The sequence below is a fragment of the Culex pipiens genome, chromosome 3 (genome assembly GCF_016801865.2).
Source record: "Culex pipiens pallens isolate TS chromosome 3, TS_CPP_V2, whole genome shotgun sequence".
Taxonomy (NCBI): Eukaryota; Metazoa; Arthropoda; class Insecta; order Diptera; family Culicidae; genus Culex; species Culex pipiens.
Genome location: NC_068939.1, coordinates 139,538,288 through 139,558,644, shown reverse-complemented (window position 1 = coordinate 139,558,644; position 20,357 = coordinate 139,538,288). Strand labels below are relative to the sequence as shown.

The 20,357-nt window shown below is 39.1% G+C and overlaps 1 protein-coding gene and 2 non-coding genes across 3 annotated transcripts in view; 1 reads left to right on the top strand and 2 right to left on the bottom strand.

Moving 5' to 3' along the window:
- The window catches only part of LOC120421244 (odorant receptor coreceptor), a 36,557-nt gene that overhangs the window by 5,261 nt on the left and 10,939 nt on the right, over window positions 1–20,357 (bottom strand). Inside the window, exons 6-7 of the mRNA XM_039584445.2 lie at window positions 12,889–13,102; window positions 5,380–5,584 (exon numbers count right to left, since the gene is read on the bottom strand). Of these exons, the coding sequence (XP_039440379.1) occupies window positions 5,380–5,584; window positions 12,889–13,102 (419 nt within the window). The remainder of the gene's footprint in view (window positions 1–5,379; window positions 5,585–12,888; window positions 13,103–20,357) is intronic.
- On the top strand, window positions 13,450–13,522 carry Trnaa-agc (transfer RNA alanine (anticodon AGC)). The gene has a single exon. It is a non-coding gene; the product is annotated as a tRNA-Ala (tRNA).
- Trnaa-agc (transfer RNA alanine (anticodon AGC)) lies at window positions 13,700–13,772 on the bottom strand. Its single transcript has one exon. It is a non-coding gene; the product is annotated as a tRNA-Ala (tRNA).

Below are 20,357 nucleotides of genomic sequence, written 5' to 3'. Positions count from 1 at the left end.
ATTAGTTGTGTTTACAAAATTATCGATTTATATTGCATTTTATACTAAATTCAAAGCACGAATCACAAGTTTGCACATTTTACATGAAATTTGTTCAACTGAAATTGCCTTTAAATTTTGGAGATTTTATTGAAATGTTTTTTTAAAAACACATTTAATTTATTATTTACAAACTTTTTTACCATTTTCTAGTGGAAAATTGTCCAGAGAATCCGAAAATGCATTCCGTTTCACGATTCAAAATCATGTTCATTGATAAAATCATGACACTTTGAGAAGCTTTTCATCAACATTTTCTTAGTTGTAGTTAACTAACTATTTAAACTTTTCAAAATTTTATGAAAAGTTCTTCTTTAGGTACTTTGAACACTTCTCTACCCCGGTCAGTATGATTACAAACCATTCCGTATGTAATTTATTTGTACTCTTCATTTTGCGGAAAAATCTCAAGCCTATCAAAGTCACCCCGGCTATCAAAGTCACCCCGTTTTACGGTACTACAACAGTTAAAGGAACGTTTACTTTTGAACATTAAGTTTAGAGGATTTTAGATTAAAATTTAGATTTTCAATCCAAAGTAATATTTGGCAAATGAGCAATTCTCTACGAAATCGGTCTTTTTTCTTCAATTTTAATTTTTGTATTTTTTAATCCGACTGAAACTTTTTTGGTGCCTTCGGTATGCCCAAAGAAGCCATTTTGCATCATTAGTTTGTCCATATAATTTTCCATACAAATTTGGCAGCTGTCCATACAAAAATGATGTATGAAAATTCAAAAATCTGTATCTTTTGAAGGAATTTTTTGATCGATTTGGTGTCTTCGGCAAAGTTGTAGGTATGGATACGGACTACACTGGAAAAAAATAATACACGGTAAAAAAAATTTGGTGATTTTTTTATTTAACTTTTTATCACTAAAACTTGATTTACAAAAAAACACTATTTTTAATTTTTTTTATTTTTTGATATGTTTTAGAGGACATAAAATGCCAACTTTTCAGAAATTTCCAGGTTGTGCAAAAAATCATTGACCGAGTTATGAATTTTTTAATCAATACTGATTTTTTCAAAAAATCGAAATTTTGGTCGTAAAAATTTTTCAACTTCATTTTTCGATGTAAAATCAAATTTGCAATAAAAAAGTACTTTAGTGAAATTTTGATAAAGTGCACCGTTTTCAAGTTAAAGCCATATTTAAGTGACTTTTTTGAAAATAGTCGCAGTTTTTCATTTTTTAAAATTAGTGCACATGTTTGCCCAGTTTTGGAAAAAATATTTTTGAAAAGCTGAGAAAATTCTCTATATTTTGCTTATTCGGACTTTGTTGATACGACCTTTAGTTGCTGAGATATTGCAATGCAAAGGTTTAAAAACAGGAAAATTGATGTTTTCTAAGTTTCACCCAAACAACCCACCATTTTTTATCGACAATATCTCAGCAATTAATGGTCCGATTTTCAATGTTAATATATTAAGCAATTGTGAAATTTTCCGATCTTTTCGAAAAAAATATTTTCGGAATTTTCAAATCAAGACTAACATTTTAAAAGGGCGTAATATTGAATGTTTGGCCTTTTTGAAATGTTAGTCTTGATTTGAAAATTCCGAAAATATTTTTTTCGAAAAGATCGGAAAATTTCACAATTGTTTCATGTATTAACATTGAAAATCGGACCATTAGTTGCTAAGATATTGAAGATAGAAAATGGTGGGTTGTTTGGGTGAAACTTAGAAAACATAAATTTTCCTGTTTTTAAACCTTTGCATTGCAATATCTCAGCAACTAAAGGTCGTACCAACAAAGTCCGGATAAGCAAAATATAGAGAATTTTCTCAGCTTTTCAAAAATATTTTTTCCAAAACTGGGCAAACATGTGCACTTATTTTAAAAAATGAAAAACTGCGACTATTTTCAAAAAAGTCACTTAAATATGGCTTTAACTTGAAAACGGTGCACTTTATCAAAATTTCACTAAAGTACTTTTTTATTGCAAATTTGATTTTACATCGTAAAATGAAGTTGAAAAATTTTTACGACCAAAATTTCGATTTTTTGAAAAAATCAGTATTGATTAAAAAATTCATAACTCGGTCAATGATTTTTTGCACAACCTGGAAATTTCTGAAAAGTTGGCATTTTATGTCCTCTAAAACATATCAAAAAATAAAAAAAATTAAAAATAGTGTTTTTTTGTAAATCAAGTTTTAGTGATAAAAAGTTAAATAAAAAAATCACCAAATTTTTTTTACCGTGTATTATTTTTTCCAGTGTAGTCCGTATCCATACCTACAACTTTGCCGAAGACACCAAATCGATCAAAAAATTCCTTCAAAAGATACAGATTTTTGAATTTTCATACATCATTTTTGTATGGACAGCTGCCAAATTTGTATGGAAAATTATATGGACAAACTAATGATGCAAAATGGCTTCTTTGGGTATACCGAAGGCACCAAAAAAGTTTCAGTCGGATTAAAAAATACAAAAAAAAATCGAATGACCGAAATCCTAGAGAACTGCTCAAATGAATATTTGGACTTAAATGAATAATTGAACATTTTGGACTAATGAATAACACTCAACTGTGCATTTATTGTAGAGTCAGATCCATACAGCGTCAGTGTTTATTTGGTCGAAGTGTACTAATTCATTTGCAGATCTGATTCTAGTTGTAATGTACGACAAGACTACTGGCGGACGTGACAGGACGAGGGCCCAGTTTAGAGGTTTCAACATCAACGATGTGCGGCTGGACCACCCTCACGAAAAAAAACATTTTGGAATGCCATTTTTGTTTTTGAATTTTAAAAAATGATTTTTTTAAACTTGTATGGTGATTTTCCAAAATTGTGGTGGTTTAGACTTGAATTAATTCAATGCAAAAACTTCCAATTAGTTTTAATTTAAGAGTCCAAAATCATCGTCAGTAATCATGAGGACAGATAATAATAAAAAAAAAAAACTAACTTAATCCACCTATGTGGTTGGAGCCTTCCTCACTTATTGCCAACAATGGCTGATATGATATAATTGTACAACAATTTAATCTATTTTTTTAGATCCGGAATAAAAAAGTACTTAAATATCACTTAAGTGGCCATACCTCGAGAAAGGGTTGCCAGATCATCAATGTTTTAGACTCGTTGGAAAGGCCTTTCAGTTGCCTAACCAACGATGGGTCGGATGGTGGATCCGGACATAGTCTACATACATTTAAGTGAGATCCGGCTTCCAAAAAGTACATAAATATCACTTAAGTGGCCATTAATCGAGAAAGGGTTGCCAGATCTTCAATGTTTTGGACTCTTTGGAAAGGCCTTTCAGTTGCCTAACCAACGATGGGTGGGATGATGGATCCGGACAAAGTTTACTTACATTTAAGTGAGATCCTGCTTCAAAAAGTACATAAATATCACTTAAGTGGTTATTACTCGAGACAGGGTTGCCAGATCTTCAATGTTTTGGATTCTTTGGAAAGGCCTTTCAGTTGCCTAAACAACGATGGGTCGGATGGTTGATCCGGACATAGTTTACATACTTTTAAGTGAGATCCGGCATCCAAAAAGTACATCAATATCACTTAAGTGGTCATAACTCGAGACAGGGTTGCCAGATCTTCAATGTTTTGGACTCTTTGGAAAGGCCTTTCAGTTGCCTAACCAACGATGGGTGGGATGATGGATCCGGACAAAGTTTACTTACATTTAAGTGAGATCCGGCTTCAAAAAGTACATAAATATCACTTAAGTGGTTATTACTCGAGACAGGGTTGCCAGATCTTCAATGTTTTGGACTCGTTGAAAAGGTCTTTTGATAACCTAACCAACGATGGGTTGGATGGTGGATCCGGACATACTTTTAAGTGAGATCCGGCTTCAAAAAGGTACATAAATATCACTTAAGTGGTCATAACTCGAGACAGGGTTGCCAGATCTTCAATGTTTTGGACTCTTTGGAAAGACCTTTCAGTTGCCTAACCAACGATGGGTCGGATGGTTGATCCGGACATAGTTTACATACTTTTAAGTGAGATCCGGCATCCAAAAAGTACATCAATATCACTTAAGTGGTCATAACTCGAAACAGGGTTGCCAGATCTTCAATGTTTTGGACTCTTTGGAAAAGCCTTTCAGTTGCCTAACCAACGATGGGTCGGTTGGTTGATCCGGACATAGTTTACATACTTTTAAGTGAGATCCGGCATCCAAAAAGTACATAAATATCACTTAAGTGGTCATAACTCGAGACAGGGTTGCCAGATCTTCAATGTTTTGGACTCTTTGGAAAGGCCTTTCAGTTGCCTAACCAACGATGGGTCGGATGGTGGATCCGGACATAGTTTACATACTTTTAAGTGAGATCCGGCATCCAAAAAGTACATCAATATCACTTAAGTGGTCATAACTCGAAACAGGGTTGCCAGATCTTCAATGTTTTGGACTCTTTGGAAAGGCCTTTCAGTTGCCTAACCAACGATGGGTCGGTTGGTTGATCCGGACATAGTTTACATACTTTTAAGTGAGATCCGGCATCCAAAAAGTACATCAATATCACTTAAGTGGTCATAACTCGAGACAGGGTTGCCAGATCTTCAATGTTTTGGACTCTTTGGAAAGGCCTTTCAGTTGCCTAACCAACGATGGGTGGGATGATGGATCCGGACAAAGTTTACTTACATTTAAGTGAGATCCGGCTTCAAAAAGTACATAAATATCACTTAAGTGGTTATTACTCAAGACAGGGTTGCCAGATCTTCAATGTTTTGGACTCGTTGGAAAGGTCTTTTGATAACCTAACCAACGATGGGTTGGATGGTGGACCCGGACATAGTTTACATACATTTAAGTGAGATCCGGATATATGTGAAAATACATTTTTATACATAACTTTTGAACTACTTATCGAAACTTCAATCTGTATAAAACTCGATCTATGGGACCCTAAACCAAGTCGAATGCAACAAGTTCGGGTCAAATCGGTTCAGCCAGTGCCGAGAAACATGAGCTAGTTTGTTGGTCACATACATACATACACACACACATACACACACACATACACACACACACATACACACACACATACACACAGACATTTGTTCAGTTTTCGATTCTGAGTCGATATGTACACATGAAGGTGGGTCTACGACGTTTTTATACAAAGTTCATTTTTAGAGCAGGATTATAGCCTTACCTCAGTGAGGAAGGCAAAAATATTTTAATCCTAAAGTCAGAGTTACTAGCTTTCAATTGTAATGGGACAGAAACCTTTTAATATCGATAAATATAATTTTGTCATGTATTTTTGGAAACTGTTCCAATCGTTCCATTCAAATCAAATGTCTGAATTAAGCAAAGCAAAGAAATGCCTAAAACCTACCTCCTCAATCAGCCGGTTGCCGAAGATGCAGAACAGAAAGACCTGGGCCAGGGCATAGACCAGATACCCGATGACGGTCAGCCCGTACACGTTGAGTCCGTCGATCTTGGTCGCCTGGTAGGCCAGCAGCGTCAGCTTGATGGTCGAGGTCAGCATGTGCAGCAGCAGGGCCGCACCGTACGTGTCGCCGATGGCCGAGACCAACCTGGGGTGGAAAAATCGAACAAAAAAAAAAAAACGGTTATTGAAACGAAAACTGCTTTGAAGCTGGCGAGCTGGGAGGATCCATACCGTAGCATACAATTTGAATTACTAATGGCCGAGAACACGACGTAGATTGAAATGGGAACATGAATAAATAATGGACTTTCGATATCGATTTGGATGTTTTTTTTTTCAACTTTCTATTCTCTATGCGGAGAGAATGCTAATAGATGTTCTGAACGGTCGTCCCGGACAGTTTTCCACAGACGTCGTTGAAAACTCAATTATGGTGATGAGAAGTTTCGATTGGTTAGGAGTTTGGGTATAGGGAAAGTTAGATTGTTTTATTCCACTTTGTGGACATTGAACGTCATTTGTGTCCAACATTTGATTTTGCTTTGTTTTGAATTCTGGTTATTCAATTAGTGTTACAGTTTTAATTTCTTTATTTCTTGTTTGCGATAATACATTATTATTTAAAATATTAAGAGCGAGTTTTTCACCAATGTGTAACAGGTCGTATCGAGGTGCTCCAATTTGGATGAAACTTTCAGCATTTGTTTGTCTATACATGAGATGAACTCATGCCAAATATGAGCCCTCTACGACAAAGGGAAGTGGGGTAAAACGGGCTTTGAAGTTTGAGGTCCAAAACACCAAAAAAATCTTAAAATTGCTCGCATTTCCGTAAAACTTCATCAATTCCAACTCTCTTAGATGCATTCGAAAGGTCTTTTGAAGCACTTTAAAATGTGCCATAGACATCCAGGATTGGTTCGACTTTTTCTCTTAGCTTTTGCAAATTACTGTCAAAAATGGATTTTTTTAAACCCTTAATATCTTTTTGCAACAGCCTCCAACAACCATACTCCCATAGGTCAAAAGATAGGTAATTATATGGACTATAAGCCTACGGAAATAACTTTTTGGCCAATCGCAGTTTTTCTCATAGTTTTTCGATTTTTCTAGAACAAACATTTTACAACGTTGGTTTTTGCCCTCTAGGCCGCCATAGCGGCACTTTTTGGTCTCATTTTTGTCATATTCGGAATCCTCGGACAATTTCACGTAAGTTAGAAGCATTGGAGTTGTAAATTTGATTGGAAAAATTGCCATTTAGAATGAATTAAAATATTTTTTAACAATTTGTTTAATTAGGGGTAAAACAGGTTTTCGCCTACTTGATACAGTATTTGACGTATTGAACACAGGGTAAATAAGATCTATTTCTTTATTCAAAAATGTTTTATTTAATTAGATTTTAAATCAAATTTACAACTCCAATACTTCTAACTTACGTGAAATTGTCCGAGGATTCCGAATATGACAAAATTGAGACCAAAAAGTGCCGCTATGGCGGCCTAGAGGGCAAAAACCAACGTTGTAAAATGTTTGTTCTAGAAAAATCGAAAAACTATGAGAAAAACTGCGATTGGCCAAAAAGTTATTTCCGTAGGCTTATAGTCCATATAATTACCTATCTTTTGACCTATGGGAGTATGGTTGTTGGAGGCTGTTGCAAAAAGATATTAAGGGTTTAAAAAAATCCATTTTTGACAGTAATTTGCAAAAGCTAAGAGAAAAAGTCGAACCAATCCTGGATGTCTATGGCACATTTTGAAGTGCTTCAAAAGACCTTTCGAATGCATCTAAGAGAGTTGGAATTGATGAAGTTTTACGGAAATGCGAGCAATTTTAAGATTTTTTTGGTGTTTTGGACCTCAAACTTCAAAGCCCGTTTTACCCCACTTCCCTTTGTCGTAGAGGGCTCATATTTGGCATGAGTTCATCTCATGTATAGACAAACAAATGCTGAAAGTTTCATCCAAATCGGAGCACCTCGATACGACCTCTAGAACAAACCAAGCAATATTTACAAATACTGCCTCTTAATCAGGTTGGAAACAATCAAGAACTCAAGAAAAGCACATCCTTATGAATGTGGTGCCACACCAGCTATTCACCGCTGAATGAAAAGAATACCCCAAAGAAAAACAAATGCCAAAAAGGTAAAACTTATTAAAGACAATGATGAGCAGATCTCTCCGTGAAATGGAGGCATAATTCAAGAACCTGGTTTTTCCTTCGCCCCACAAAGGACTCAGGACACACAAAGTACGGTGAAAATGAAAATGCCAAACACACTGGTGGCTGTGAAACAACAAGCAACAATAGCCCACACACAAAGACAGGACTGAGATTAGTAAACCAAGGACACGTAGTCAAGGACATCTCATCATTCCCCGCTCTGCTGGCTCTTGATTCCTGTCGTCCTGAAAATCGTCCTCTTTAGGTCCTTTCGCGACGATGCTTTCAGGTCACAGACATTCAAGTACGTAAACAACGATTTCAAGAATGAAAAGATTTCTGGCTTTTCCCACTGCGTTCGTCCTGGTTTTCCTATGAGTTGCAATCCCCCTCCTCCCCCTCCGCCCACCAGTATCAAGCATCATCACGATATACGATGACAGTTTTATGTGGAAAATCCGAGCAGGAACAGAAATAGACTGGGACTCGTTTTCAACTGTGATCCGGAAAAAGGAACGATGTCGTGGAAAAATTGCACAGAGCTAGCTTTGAAAAAAAAAAACCGTCTAAGGGGACGAGAATTTCCAGCAGAACTTTTGAAGCTTTGCCTTAATCCCCCTCGCTTTCTGGTTCACTGCTCGCTGAATAACGGGAAGAAAAAGATAGCCAAACGGTTGCATCATCGGTTCACACCACTAGCAATCTCGATAAGCCGAACGATCAGTGTCATAAATCCAAGTGATTCAGTAAGTTGGAATCGAACACACCTTTTTTTTCTCAGTGTCAATTTCCCACCCACCTTGCAGGGACGCACAATGGCAGAAGTGTTGCGAAAAAGAAATATTTTCAACTCCCACCCAGCACCGTTCTCACAAGGCGGAAAATTGAATACTTGTGCCATAAATTACGACTTGCGTTGGCTTTGCGGAAGCTTCCTGAAGGATTTGTCGAGGGTTGATCTTTTTCCTGTTTTTTTCTCGTTTTCTTTGTGTGGTATTTTCCCTTATTGTTTGAACCACTCTATTTCGTTCGATGAATGATGAATTGAATTGAAAAGTTTTTCTATATTTTTGTTTGTTTTTAATTTTGCTAGCCTCCATGTTGCTCAATGTTGTTTCTTTTCTTTTAATCTTCACGTGCTTTTATTTTAATATAGATTCAAAGATAAACAGACAAAGCATTCAAAAATTATAACGTGTTCCAAAAACTAAAACAGCCAATTTGCAATCATAAAAATCATTTACAAGAGTTAACAGTAATAACACTCTTACAATCTTTGGACTCTGTCTCAGCCAGCAAAAATCGAGTTTTAAACGTCATTTTGTCGGTGGTCGGTCTTTTAAGGGGTAAATCCGCAAAAAAGTCATAGGTTGGTATGAGCACACTCTTCATTTTTTTAAATCTGTTTTGAAGACATTAAAATATACATTTTCAACTATCAACAAAACAAATTTGAAGACATTTTTATGTATAATTGCCGAGATATTGCTATTTGAATTAAGAAGTTTTAAAAAACGGGTGCCACAATATCTCAGCACTGCCTTGACCAAATCAGCTCAACATTTTGGTGAAGACTCGCAAATTTGTTCCGTGTGCATGACGAAGGCCGATTTTCAAAATGTTAATTGAAAAAAGATAAAAATATTTTAGTGTTTTTCATTTTAAAAACATTCAGTTTTTGATTTCTGTATCGAGATATCGTGGCAATCGTAAATCATGTGTTCAGAGAAAAACGAACAGAAATTTTGACAGCTCGCTTTGCGCACGGCAAAATTTTGAGCTTAATTCGCTTCTTACACAGTTTAATCATGGAATATCTTCATGAAACTTTCAGGAGCGATCAAAAATCACATTTTCAGTGGATTTAATAAATTTTCTGTTAAATAGCAATTCCAGCTCAAATCAGGAATTTTTCTGGTACTTCTGTACCCGACCCTCTCCGATTTCAATGAAACTTTGTAGACATGTTATCCTAGGCCTAAATAAGCAATTTTCGTGTATATGGAGCCAATAGTACTCGAAAATAACATTTGAAAAGGGCGTAAGGTATTTACATATTTTTGTATTTTGCAATTTGAAAATTACTTTACATCGTATCTAAAAGTAGTCAAAGACAAACTTAAAGGTAATTGGACGGGCTTTCTGAAAAAAATACACTGAAACAAAAATACACGCCACATCTATGAGATTTTTTGATTTTCAAGTCAAAACATAAATTTAAAGGTGATGTCACGATTTTTTTTCGTTCAAAATTTTTGAGGAAATAGCCTAAAATGTTACCAAAAGACTGATGAAAAATGCAGGATGGTATGTCTCTCCTAAAAAAAAAAAACAAAAATCATTTACTAAAACTGTTTTTTTGAAAAGTGGTCTAAACGTCAAAATTTTTGAAAACCGGTAGTAGGAATCGATTTCCCAGACAATTTTACATAAAAATCTCCATATTGATCATTGTCCTATGTCCAATCCTTGGGAAGATACAGCGGTTTTAAAAATGAAAATGTTGAAATAATAGGTTTTTGGTGGTTTTTGGCAATTTCTATATGACAGACTTGGTTTTCCTGTCTCGTAAATATTTTTACCGGAAAGCTCGTCCAATTTCCCATAAGTTTGCCTTTGACAGCTTTTTGATTAATATCGTTTTTATATTTACGTAATCAAATTTACTATCCTGGTTTCTAACACACTGAAAAAAATATTCTATTTTCAGTTATAAGCAATGTAATTAAGCTTATATCTGTAAGCCCTTACATCCAATTGAAATGCTGTCAAAGGCAAACTTATGGGAAATTGGACGAGCTTTCCGTTAAAAATATTTACGAGACAGAAAAACCAAGTCTGTCATAGAGAAATTGCCAAAAACCTATTTTTTCAACATTTTTATTTTTAAAACCGCTGTATCCTCCCAAGGATTGGACTTAGGGCAATGGTCAATATCGAGACTTTTATGTAAAATTGTCTGGGAAATCGATTCCCACTATCGATTTTGAAAAATTTTGTCGTGTAGACCACTTTTCAAAAAAACAGTTTAAGTAAATGATTTTTGTATTTTTTAGGAGGGACATACCATCCTGCATTTTTCGTGAGTCTTTTTGTAACATTGTAGGCTATTTACTCAAAAATTTTGAACGAAAAAAAATCGTGACATCACCATCAAATTTAACTTACAAACTTAAAAATCAAAAAATCTCATAGGAGTGGGTGTATTTTTATTTCAGTGTTTTTTTTAGAAAGCCCGTCCAATTTTCTACAAGTTTGTCTCTGACTACTTTTTGATATAATGGCTTCGAGGTACAGTATTTTTTAAATTGCAAAATATAAAATATTTAAATAACTTACGCCCTTCTCAAATGTTATTTTCGAGTACAATTGGCTCCATTTACACAAAAATGGCTTATATAGGCCTAGGATAACATGTCTACAAAGTTTATTCAAAAAATCCTGATTTGAGATGGAATTGCTTTTTAAATACTTTTTAGTATAATCTTAGTTGATTGAAGTTTCAAATTAACAAAACTGGAGTTTTTTTTAAAAGGTCCAATAAACCAATATTTCAGTTTTTGCTTTTTGGGTGTTTTTTAATACCCCTGACTCAAGGCGGTTTCCAAGACACCCAAAAAAGTAAAAACTGGAAATTTGGTTTATTCGACCTTTTCAAAAAAAACTCCAGAAAATTGCTTTAAATGTTCATGAAAAAGTCACGTTCAATGGAACGATTACAAAAATATGATGTTTTACTAAAAAATATTGATGCTCGTAGAGTGTGTTATTTTTCCCCACCTGTTTCATTGTTCCTGTCAAGTGCGTCTTCAATGAGACAGTTGAATAAGTCTGGCTGTAGCATTCAGATTGATTTCATATTTTGGTCAATTTAAGAACACTTAATCAAAAAGAAAATGCAACTTTAAGTTCATAGAAAAATGCTGATTAAAAAACACCAAAACCAAAAGTGTCTCATTGGTTACAATCCTACAAAAGCGGATAACGTCATGATTCGAAATCCGGACACTTAGTAGCATATCATTTTTGTTAAAGCTGGCAAAAAATAATGTAATAAGATGGAAATGTAGAAATATCATAAGGATGTAGTATAAACAGTCAGTTTCAAGAAAATGCATGCAAAACATGTCTTTTTTAACAATTTTTCATCAGAATTTTTAAATTAAAATGACTTGTTGTGCTTCGAATTCCGGACACTGATAAAAAATGATTCGAAATCCGGACACTTTTGCTTCGAATTCGAATTCGGACACTCGATATTGCTTATGAATCGCACAAATTTGGACTGAAATGTTAGTGAATGGCATTCTTTAGGTCTCAAATAAGCTGTTTACATCAAAACAATCGATGGTTTATATGAAAATTAGCTAGAATTTATGGAAATCGAAACCATAAATTTCTGCTTTGCCTTCCCGGTGCTTCGTACGCCTATGAAATATTTCAAGTGAAATGTTTCGCATTTTTGGTAAACTTATAATTTTATTGTATTTAATTGTTTTGGCATTAACTACAGCGTTCAAACAAACTTTAAATGAAAGTTGATGTTGGAACTCATCAAAAAACACAGTTTTGACATTCATAATGCGAACTTATATCCAAATAATTGATAAAACAAGATGAAGTGTCCGGGTTTCGAAGCGTCCGGGAATTCGAATCATGACGTTATTTGATTTTTTTCTTAAGAACAAATGATTTTAAGCCAACCTGCATCATTTACTCAAAAGTGATGAAAATGCATTTGGGACATTTATGATATTACCAAAGTCACTTACTAAACCAGCCATCAACAGAAAAAATACGATAAAAGCTCTCTCCAATTCAAAGAAACTCGCAGACCTGCATGAGGCAATTTGGTAGCACAGAAAAGCTTTCCTCAAATACACACACACATTTCCGCACTGTTGCATACACTTTGTGCGCAACGAAAGAATGTGCGATATAACTCTGTGTGAAGTAGCTTCTGGTAGCAGCAGCAGCGGCAGCAGAGCCAGAAGAGCCATAATGTTTATTTTTTACGAATGCACACAACATGACACACTGTTTGCATAACGACCAGGCGCAAGCACTTGGAAGAATGCATAAAAGCTCCCTCAAGTTGCTCCATTCCTGATGCGTGTAGATGTTGAGTGGTATTGGAGTGGTGCTTTGGGTAGAATTTGACTTGCAGTTAAATTTGCTTGATATGTTTGTACATTTTTCGAGTTCTCAGCATTTAAAATTTGAGTAAATATCTGTTAAGTAATTATCATCATTATTATTTTAAATATATCTACTCACCTAACCACGTGCTTGTGCCGCTCGACCCAGTACTTGATCGCGCTGCGCACCATCATTTCCTGCTTGCGGGTGAGCCCGTTCGGATTCCCCTTTTCTCCGTTCATCCCGTTCTCAAACGTTTGCAGCGTGGACGGGGCCCGGAACTGGGCACCCCAGTCGGCCTTCGAGCTGTAGATGCCGCTCAGGTCAAAGTCCTTCGAGTCGGGGTCCTTTTCTGTTTTGGGGAGACATTTTGTGAAAAATAAATGTTTTGTTTGAAATGGTTCGAGTTTCAGTCACAAACATTAAAAAATCTTAATGGAGATGCCGGGTATCGATCCCGGTGCCTCTCACATGCTAAGCGAGCGCTCTACCATTTGAGCTCTACCCCCTTCTGACGGTTACTCAAACAAATTGTAATACATTGTAAATGTAAAAAAGGTTTTTTTGTACTCTTTTTATTCTAATAAATAATTATAACCAGTTTCAGAAGAAATCTTGCTATGGTTTGAGTGAAAACTGAAATGCAAAAATTAAGTTTCTAAATAAATGAAAAGACATTTCAAAAACATTTTTTTTACAGGGGGTGTAGCTCAAATGGTAGAGCGCTCGCTTAGCATGTGAGAGGCACCGGGATCGATACCCGGCATCTCCAGACTTTTATGTTTTGTTAGGATAAAACTGGGAACATTAAACACATCAAACAATGTTTCAAGTAGATATCATTACTAGTTTTGATGATTCAAGCTTATAGTTCTATTGTCTTTCAATCAGGGCTTACTGCTGAATGTTTGCCTCTTCATTACATGTGATAATTGATTCAAAAAATCTTTGGAGATGCCGGGTATCGATCCCGGTGCCTCTCACATGCTAAGCGAGCGCTCTACCATTTGAGCTACACCCCCTTGATACGGTAAATTTTCTAAAATTCAAAATTAAGTTTAATTTGACCCACTTTCAACGCACTCGCTCAGACCGGTCTCGAGCCGTTGATACAATTTAAATCTCAACCCCACTTTTGCAATGCTTCGGGACTTGACCGAGCTCGTGAAAGGGCAGCACAAAAAAAAGCCCGACAAATGCATTTCACGTAGCAACTGCCACCACGCCTCGCGTCAGCTGATTGCACGGCTCAACGGAGCTGGTTTTTTGAGGCGGTGAGTCCAATCGTGGAGTTTTGAAACTTGTTTCAGTTAACTAAGACAAATTTACCTAAAGATAAAGCTACCAAACGTTATTTAAGGAACAATAATTGATTTTTTTTTTTTCAAACATCATTAGAAGAACAAATTAGGGGTTCGTCGCTTAAGGTTTAAATTACTTTTAAAGAAAATCCATTTCAACAAAGTCACCACTAAAACATACCCTGCACACACCGTGTGCCCCTCCTGCTTGATAATAGTGTATTTTTGTCGCAGAGTTCGGGCAATTTTGGACCGGATTTAAGTTCATTTATATCGAGCGTTGAAGTCTTGGTGGGGGAGTTTATTTATAAACGGATTTATTTTGGAGCTTGATGATCATTTCAGCGAAAATGAAAAAAAAAAAAAATCAGTTCAGTGTCCATTAGCAATAAAATGTTATTAATTAGTGGTTTTCAGTCACCGAATAAACCGTAAAACCATTTAATAATAATGATTTTTTATTGAATAAGTCTTCATTTGATTTTACACTTTTTTTCATACTTTAATGAATCTTCATTGCTGCAATCACGATGAAATGTAGGATTCATATTGAATTTCGATAAATTATAAGGTTATGTAACCATTTGAAGAATATATTGCATACAATTTGATTGTTTTCTAGTTGTTTTGTTCACATTAGTAATATTGGATCAAAAGTAATTGCAGCTGCTTTTATGTTTTGAAAACAACTTAACATCATACGATTTTTTACTTTTAAATTCAAGTTTTTTTCAGGAGTGCGTAGTTTTAGCGGTACTACATTTCAAATAATTAACTCATCAAAACTGGGACAACACAATGTTTTCAGTAGTTTATTGATATATTGGTTTCATATAAGATACGTGACTGTCGAAGTATTTTGGCATTTGGTGATACTTTTTGTCTAAACTTGATTTAAAACTTGATTTTAAAAATATTCAAATATTTCGTGTAATTTTAGGACACGGTTTTTTTTTTAATTTGCCCTCGCCTCTCCTTCCACTCCCTTGAAAACAGGTCAAAAAAGTATGGGGTCAAAAATGCATTTAAAAATACATTTTTTAAAAAAGTAAAAGAAAATCATTGGAAAACCAACTTAAAATGCAATTTTCGGTGAAAATATTCAGTTTTAGCATGCTTGAACTCATTTAAAAATATTTAGAATAACGTCATAATTCGAATTCCCGGACGCTTCGAAACCCGGACACTTCATCTTGTTTAATTAATAATTTGGATATAAGTTCGCATTATGAATGCCAAAACTGTGTTATTTGATGAATTTCAACATCAACTTTCATTTAAATTTTGTTTGAACGCTGTAGGTAATGCCAAAACAATTAAATACAATAAAATAATAATTTTACCAAAAATGCGAAACATTTCACTTGAAATATTTCATAGGCGTTCGAAGCACCGGGAAGGCAAAGCAGAAATTTATGGTTTAGATTTCCTTAAATTCTAGCAAATTTTTATATAAACTATCGATTGTTTTGATGTTAACGGCTTATTTGAGACCTAAAGAATGCCATTCACTAACATTTCAGTCCAAATTTGTGCGATTCATAAGTAAAATCGAGTGTCCGGAATTCGAAGCAAAAGTGTCCGGATTTTGAATCAGCTTTTATCAGTGTCCGGGAATCGAAGCACAACAAGTCGCTTTGATTTTAAAATTCTGATGAAAAATGGTTAGAAAAGACATAGTTTGCATGCATTTTCTTGAAACTGACTGTTTATGCTACATTCTGATGATGTTTCTACATTTACAACTTATTGCATGATTTTTTGCCAGCTATAACAAAAATGATATGCTACTAAGTGTCCGGATTTCGAATCATGACGTTATTCGTGAGATTTCGATAGGGCGTCCCAAAAACAAGATGTTGCGGGAACCTTCAGACTCACTGGATTTCGATAAGATTTGGCCCCAGAGACAATGATTACATACAAGGCAAAATTATCAAAAATCGTTTAGAAATCTCGAATTGCATTTTACTGAAAAAGGCCTGTAACATTTTAAATTTTAGTAGACCATAAAAAATTTATTTTGCTGTATAAGGGTTTTCATAGAATACAAAATTTACAATGAATGTTGGATGATTGCTCTATCAACTTTTAAAAGTGCTTCTTATGTTTGAAAGAATGAACAATTGAAAAATATGAGGCAAATATTTAAAGATTATATTTCTAGACTTTTTTTGATCAAGTTCTATACACATATGAAATAAGCTTATGAGACCTTTTCAAAAAAAACTCTAGATGTCGTCTAAAGGACTTTGGTGGGGGCTTAAAAAAAGTAAAAGTAAAAGTAAGTGTGCGAGCTGGTGTAGTGTCGCGCTCCGGCCGGTCCGTCGATTTTATCGCGAAAATCGTTGTCAGCCGGTACATCGCGGCGTGAAAATCCGTTGAGACTCTCCGGAACCTGCAGTGAACCGGTGGGCATTAAAAGCAGTGCTCGACGATCGCGAATCCGTCATAATTCTCGCGAGTTTTTGTGCCGATTTGCGGATCAAATCGAGCCACAACAAGAACAATAAAGTGCTTCCCGCGTGGCAAGTACAATACCGTCGTCGTCGTCGCCTTCGTTCTTTCGCACCGCGATTGTGTTGTGTGCTGGTATCGTCGTCGTCGTGAACGAGCTGGGTGTAGTGCTGCTTGGAAGTGTGGAAGAAATTTCGACACGCACAGTGGGTCGGAGTGAAAAAAGTGTGCGGCAGAAAAAAATCAACAAAAAGTTTTAAAAAATGTAAAAGAAATTTTTTTGTGCTAAAGTGGAGTGAATTAAATCAACCAGATCGTACGTGCACCCCCCCCCCCCCCCCCTCCGCCATCCGTTTTTGGGCGGCTGTACCCCAGGTTAGGTTACCCCAGGAAAGGTGGAAGCAGCACTTCGACGAGCACCTGAACGGCCCAGAGGCGGAGTACCAGGGCGACGAGGGAAACGACGTCAGCGGTATGGTGGACGGCGGGGACGAGCCAGCACCCACGATGAGGGAAGTTAAGGATGCCATCAAGAAGCTGAAGAACAACAAAGCAGCGGGTAAGGATGGTATCGGTGCTGAACTCATCAAGATGGGCCCGGACAAGCTGGCGGCCTGCCTACACCGGCTGATAGTCAAGGTCTGGGACACAGAACAGCTACCCCCCCCCCTCCGCCATCCGTTTTTGGGCGGCTGTACCCCAGGTTAGGGGCGGCCCAAAACAATAGGGGTTTCGACGCCTTCTACGCGTGAGCGGCTGTTCCCAGGTTAGGGGCGGCTCCTATAGAGGCGAGTGAACCCCCCCCCCCCCCCTTCGAGCGTCTGTTCCCCAGGTTAGGGGCGGCTCAAGGAAACCGGTGTCCTGCCCCATCGTCGAGGTAAGCGTCTGTTCTCCAGGTTAGGGGCGGCTTACAGCAGATAGAGTTAGGACCCCCCCCCCCCCGAGCGTCTGTTCCCCAGGTTAGGGGCGGCTCGGAACAGCGTCTGTTCCCCAGGTTAGGGGCGGCTGACTAACAGTCCCAGTGCCAGGGTGGGACTTTAAACAGTCCTGGTACGACGGTCCTCCGGCGAGACAGGGGGTTGGTGATGGCTACACGCACCCGCCGTAAAACAGTAGTGCAGAGAGCTCCAGATGCGAGCAGATCCAATCGCCGACCCGATTTTCGGGGATCCAGGGATTGGAAACTCGGGACGTGGAACTGCAGGTCTCTCAACTTCGATGGGAGCGACCGCATTCTTTCCAACGAATTGCGGGTCCGCGGTCTCGAAGTCGTGGCGCTGCAGGAGGTGTGCTGGACGGGGAAGGACCACCGGGTGTACGGTAACTACACTATGTATTGGAGCGGCGGCAATACACACGAGCTGGGGACAGCTTTTATAGTGTTGGGCGAAATGTCGAAGCGCGTGATTGGTTGGTGGCCAGTCAACGACAGAATGTGCCGGTTGAGAATCAAGGGCCGATTCTTCAACCTGAGCATCATCAACGTGCACAGCCCGCACATGGGAAGCGACGCCGATGACAAGGACGCTTTCTACGAGCTTCTTGACCGCGAGTACAGGAAGTGTCCAAAACACGACGTCAAGATTGTCATCGGCGACTTAAACGCTCAAGTCGGCCAGGAGGAGGAGTTTAGACCGGTTATTGGGAGGTTCAGCGCCCACCAGCAGACGAACGAGAACGGCCTACGACTCATCGATTTCGCTACCTCCCGAAACATGGCCATACGTAGTACCTTCTTCCAGCACACCTCCCTATACAAGTACACCTGGAGATCACCAAACGACACGGAGACGCAAATCGACCATGTTCTCATCGATGGTCGGCACTTCTCGGACATAATCGACGTCAGAACCTACCGTGGCGCGGACATCGACTCGGACCACTACCTGGTGGTGGCTAAGCTGCGCCAACGCCTGTCTGAGGTCAACAAGATCCGGTACCGTCGCCCGCAGCGGTATAATCTGGAGCGGCTCAAGGACCATGAGGTCGCTACCCAGTACGCGCGGGAACTCGAAGCTGCGTTGCCTGACGAGGGTGAGCTTGCCGAAGCCCCTCTGGAGGCCTGCTGGAGCCATATGGAAGCAGCCATCAACGCAGCGGCATCGAGCGCCATCGGGTACGTGGACCGAGTTCGACGGAACGGCTGGTTCGACGAGGAATGTCAGGCGATTTGGGATGAGAAGAAAGCAGCGCGGGACAAGTGGCTGCTGCACAACATCCGTGGGAACAAGGAGTCGTACAAACAGTTGCGAAGACAGCAAACCCATCTCTTTCGGGACAAGAAGCGCCGCCTGGAAGAGTTGGAGTGCCAGGACATGGAACAGCTGTATCGCTCCAACGAAACGCGTAAGTTCTACAAGAAACTTAGTCAATCCCGGAAAGGCTTCATGCCGCGGGCCGAAATGTGCCGGGATAAGGACGGAGGCATCTTGACGGACGGGCGTGAGGTGATCGAAAGGTGGAAGCAGCACTTCGACGAGCACCTGAACGGCCCAGAGGCGGAGTACCAGGGCGACGAGGGAAACGACGTCAGCGGTATGGTGGACGGCGGGGACGAGCCAGCACCCACGATGAGGGAAGTTAAGGATGCCATCAAGAAGCTGAAGAACAACAAAGCAGCGGGTAAGGATGGTATCGGTGCTGAACTCATCAAGATGGGCCCGGACAAGCTGGCGGCCTGCCTACACCGGCTGATAGTCAAGGTCTGGGACACAGAACAGCTACCGGAGGAGTGGAAAGAGGGAGTAATATGCCCGATCTACAAGAAGGGGGACAAGTTGGAATGTGAGAACTATCGAGCCATCACTATTCTCAACGCGGCCTACAAAGTGCTGTCGCAGATCATCTTCTGTCGTCTGTCAGAGCGAGCAAAGGATTTCGTTGGGACGTACCAAGCCGGTTTTGTGGAGGGGAAATCGACGACGGACCAAATCTTTTTGTTACGCCAAATCCTCCAAAAGTGTCGCGAGTACCAGATCCCGACGCACCACCTATTCATCGATTTCAAAGCCGCGTACGACTCGGTCGATCGCGATGAGCTATGGAAGATCATGTACGAGAACGGCTTTCCCGGGAAGCTGATCAGACTGGTGAAATCAACGATGGATGGTGCACGGTGCAGCGTGAAGATTTCGGGAGCGATGTCCGACCCGATCGAATCGCGCAAGGGACTGCGACAAGGCGACGGTATCTCCGGCCTCTGTTTCAACATTGGGCTTGAAGGTGTCATGAGGCGAGCGGGCTTCAACATGCGGGGCACGATTATCAACCGGTCCAGCCAGTTCATCTGCTATGCCGACGACATGGACATTGTCGGCAGGACGTTCGAGGAGGTGGCTAAGCGGTACACCGAATTGAAGCGGGAAGCGGATAAGGTTGGATTGAAGGTGAATGTTGCGAAGACGAAATATCTGCTGGCAGGAGGAACCGAGTCCCTTAGGGCTCGCATAGGACCGAGCGTGACGATCGACGGCGACGAGTTCGAGGTCGTGGAGGAGTTTGTGTACCTCGGATCATTGGTAACGTCGGACAACAACTGCAGCAGAGAAATTCGGAGGCGCATCATCACCGGTAGTCGTGCCTACTACGGACTCCACAAGACCCTACGGTCTGGTCATCTTTCCCGGCGTACAAAGTGCACCATGTACGAAACGCTGATAAGACCGGTCGTTCTCTACGGGCACGAGACGTGGACGATGCTCGAGGAGGACTTGCAAGCGCTTGAAGTTTTCGAACGGCGAGTGCTTAGGACGATCTTTGGCGGCGTGCGTGAGAACACTGTATGGAGGAGAAGGATGAACCACGAGCTGGCGCAACTCTACGGCAAGCCAAGTATTCGGAAGGTCGCCA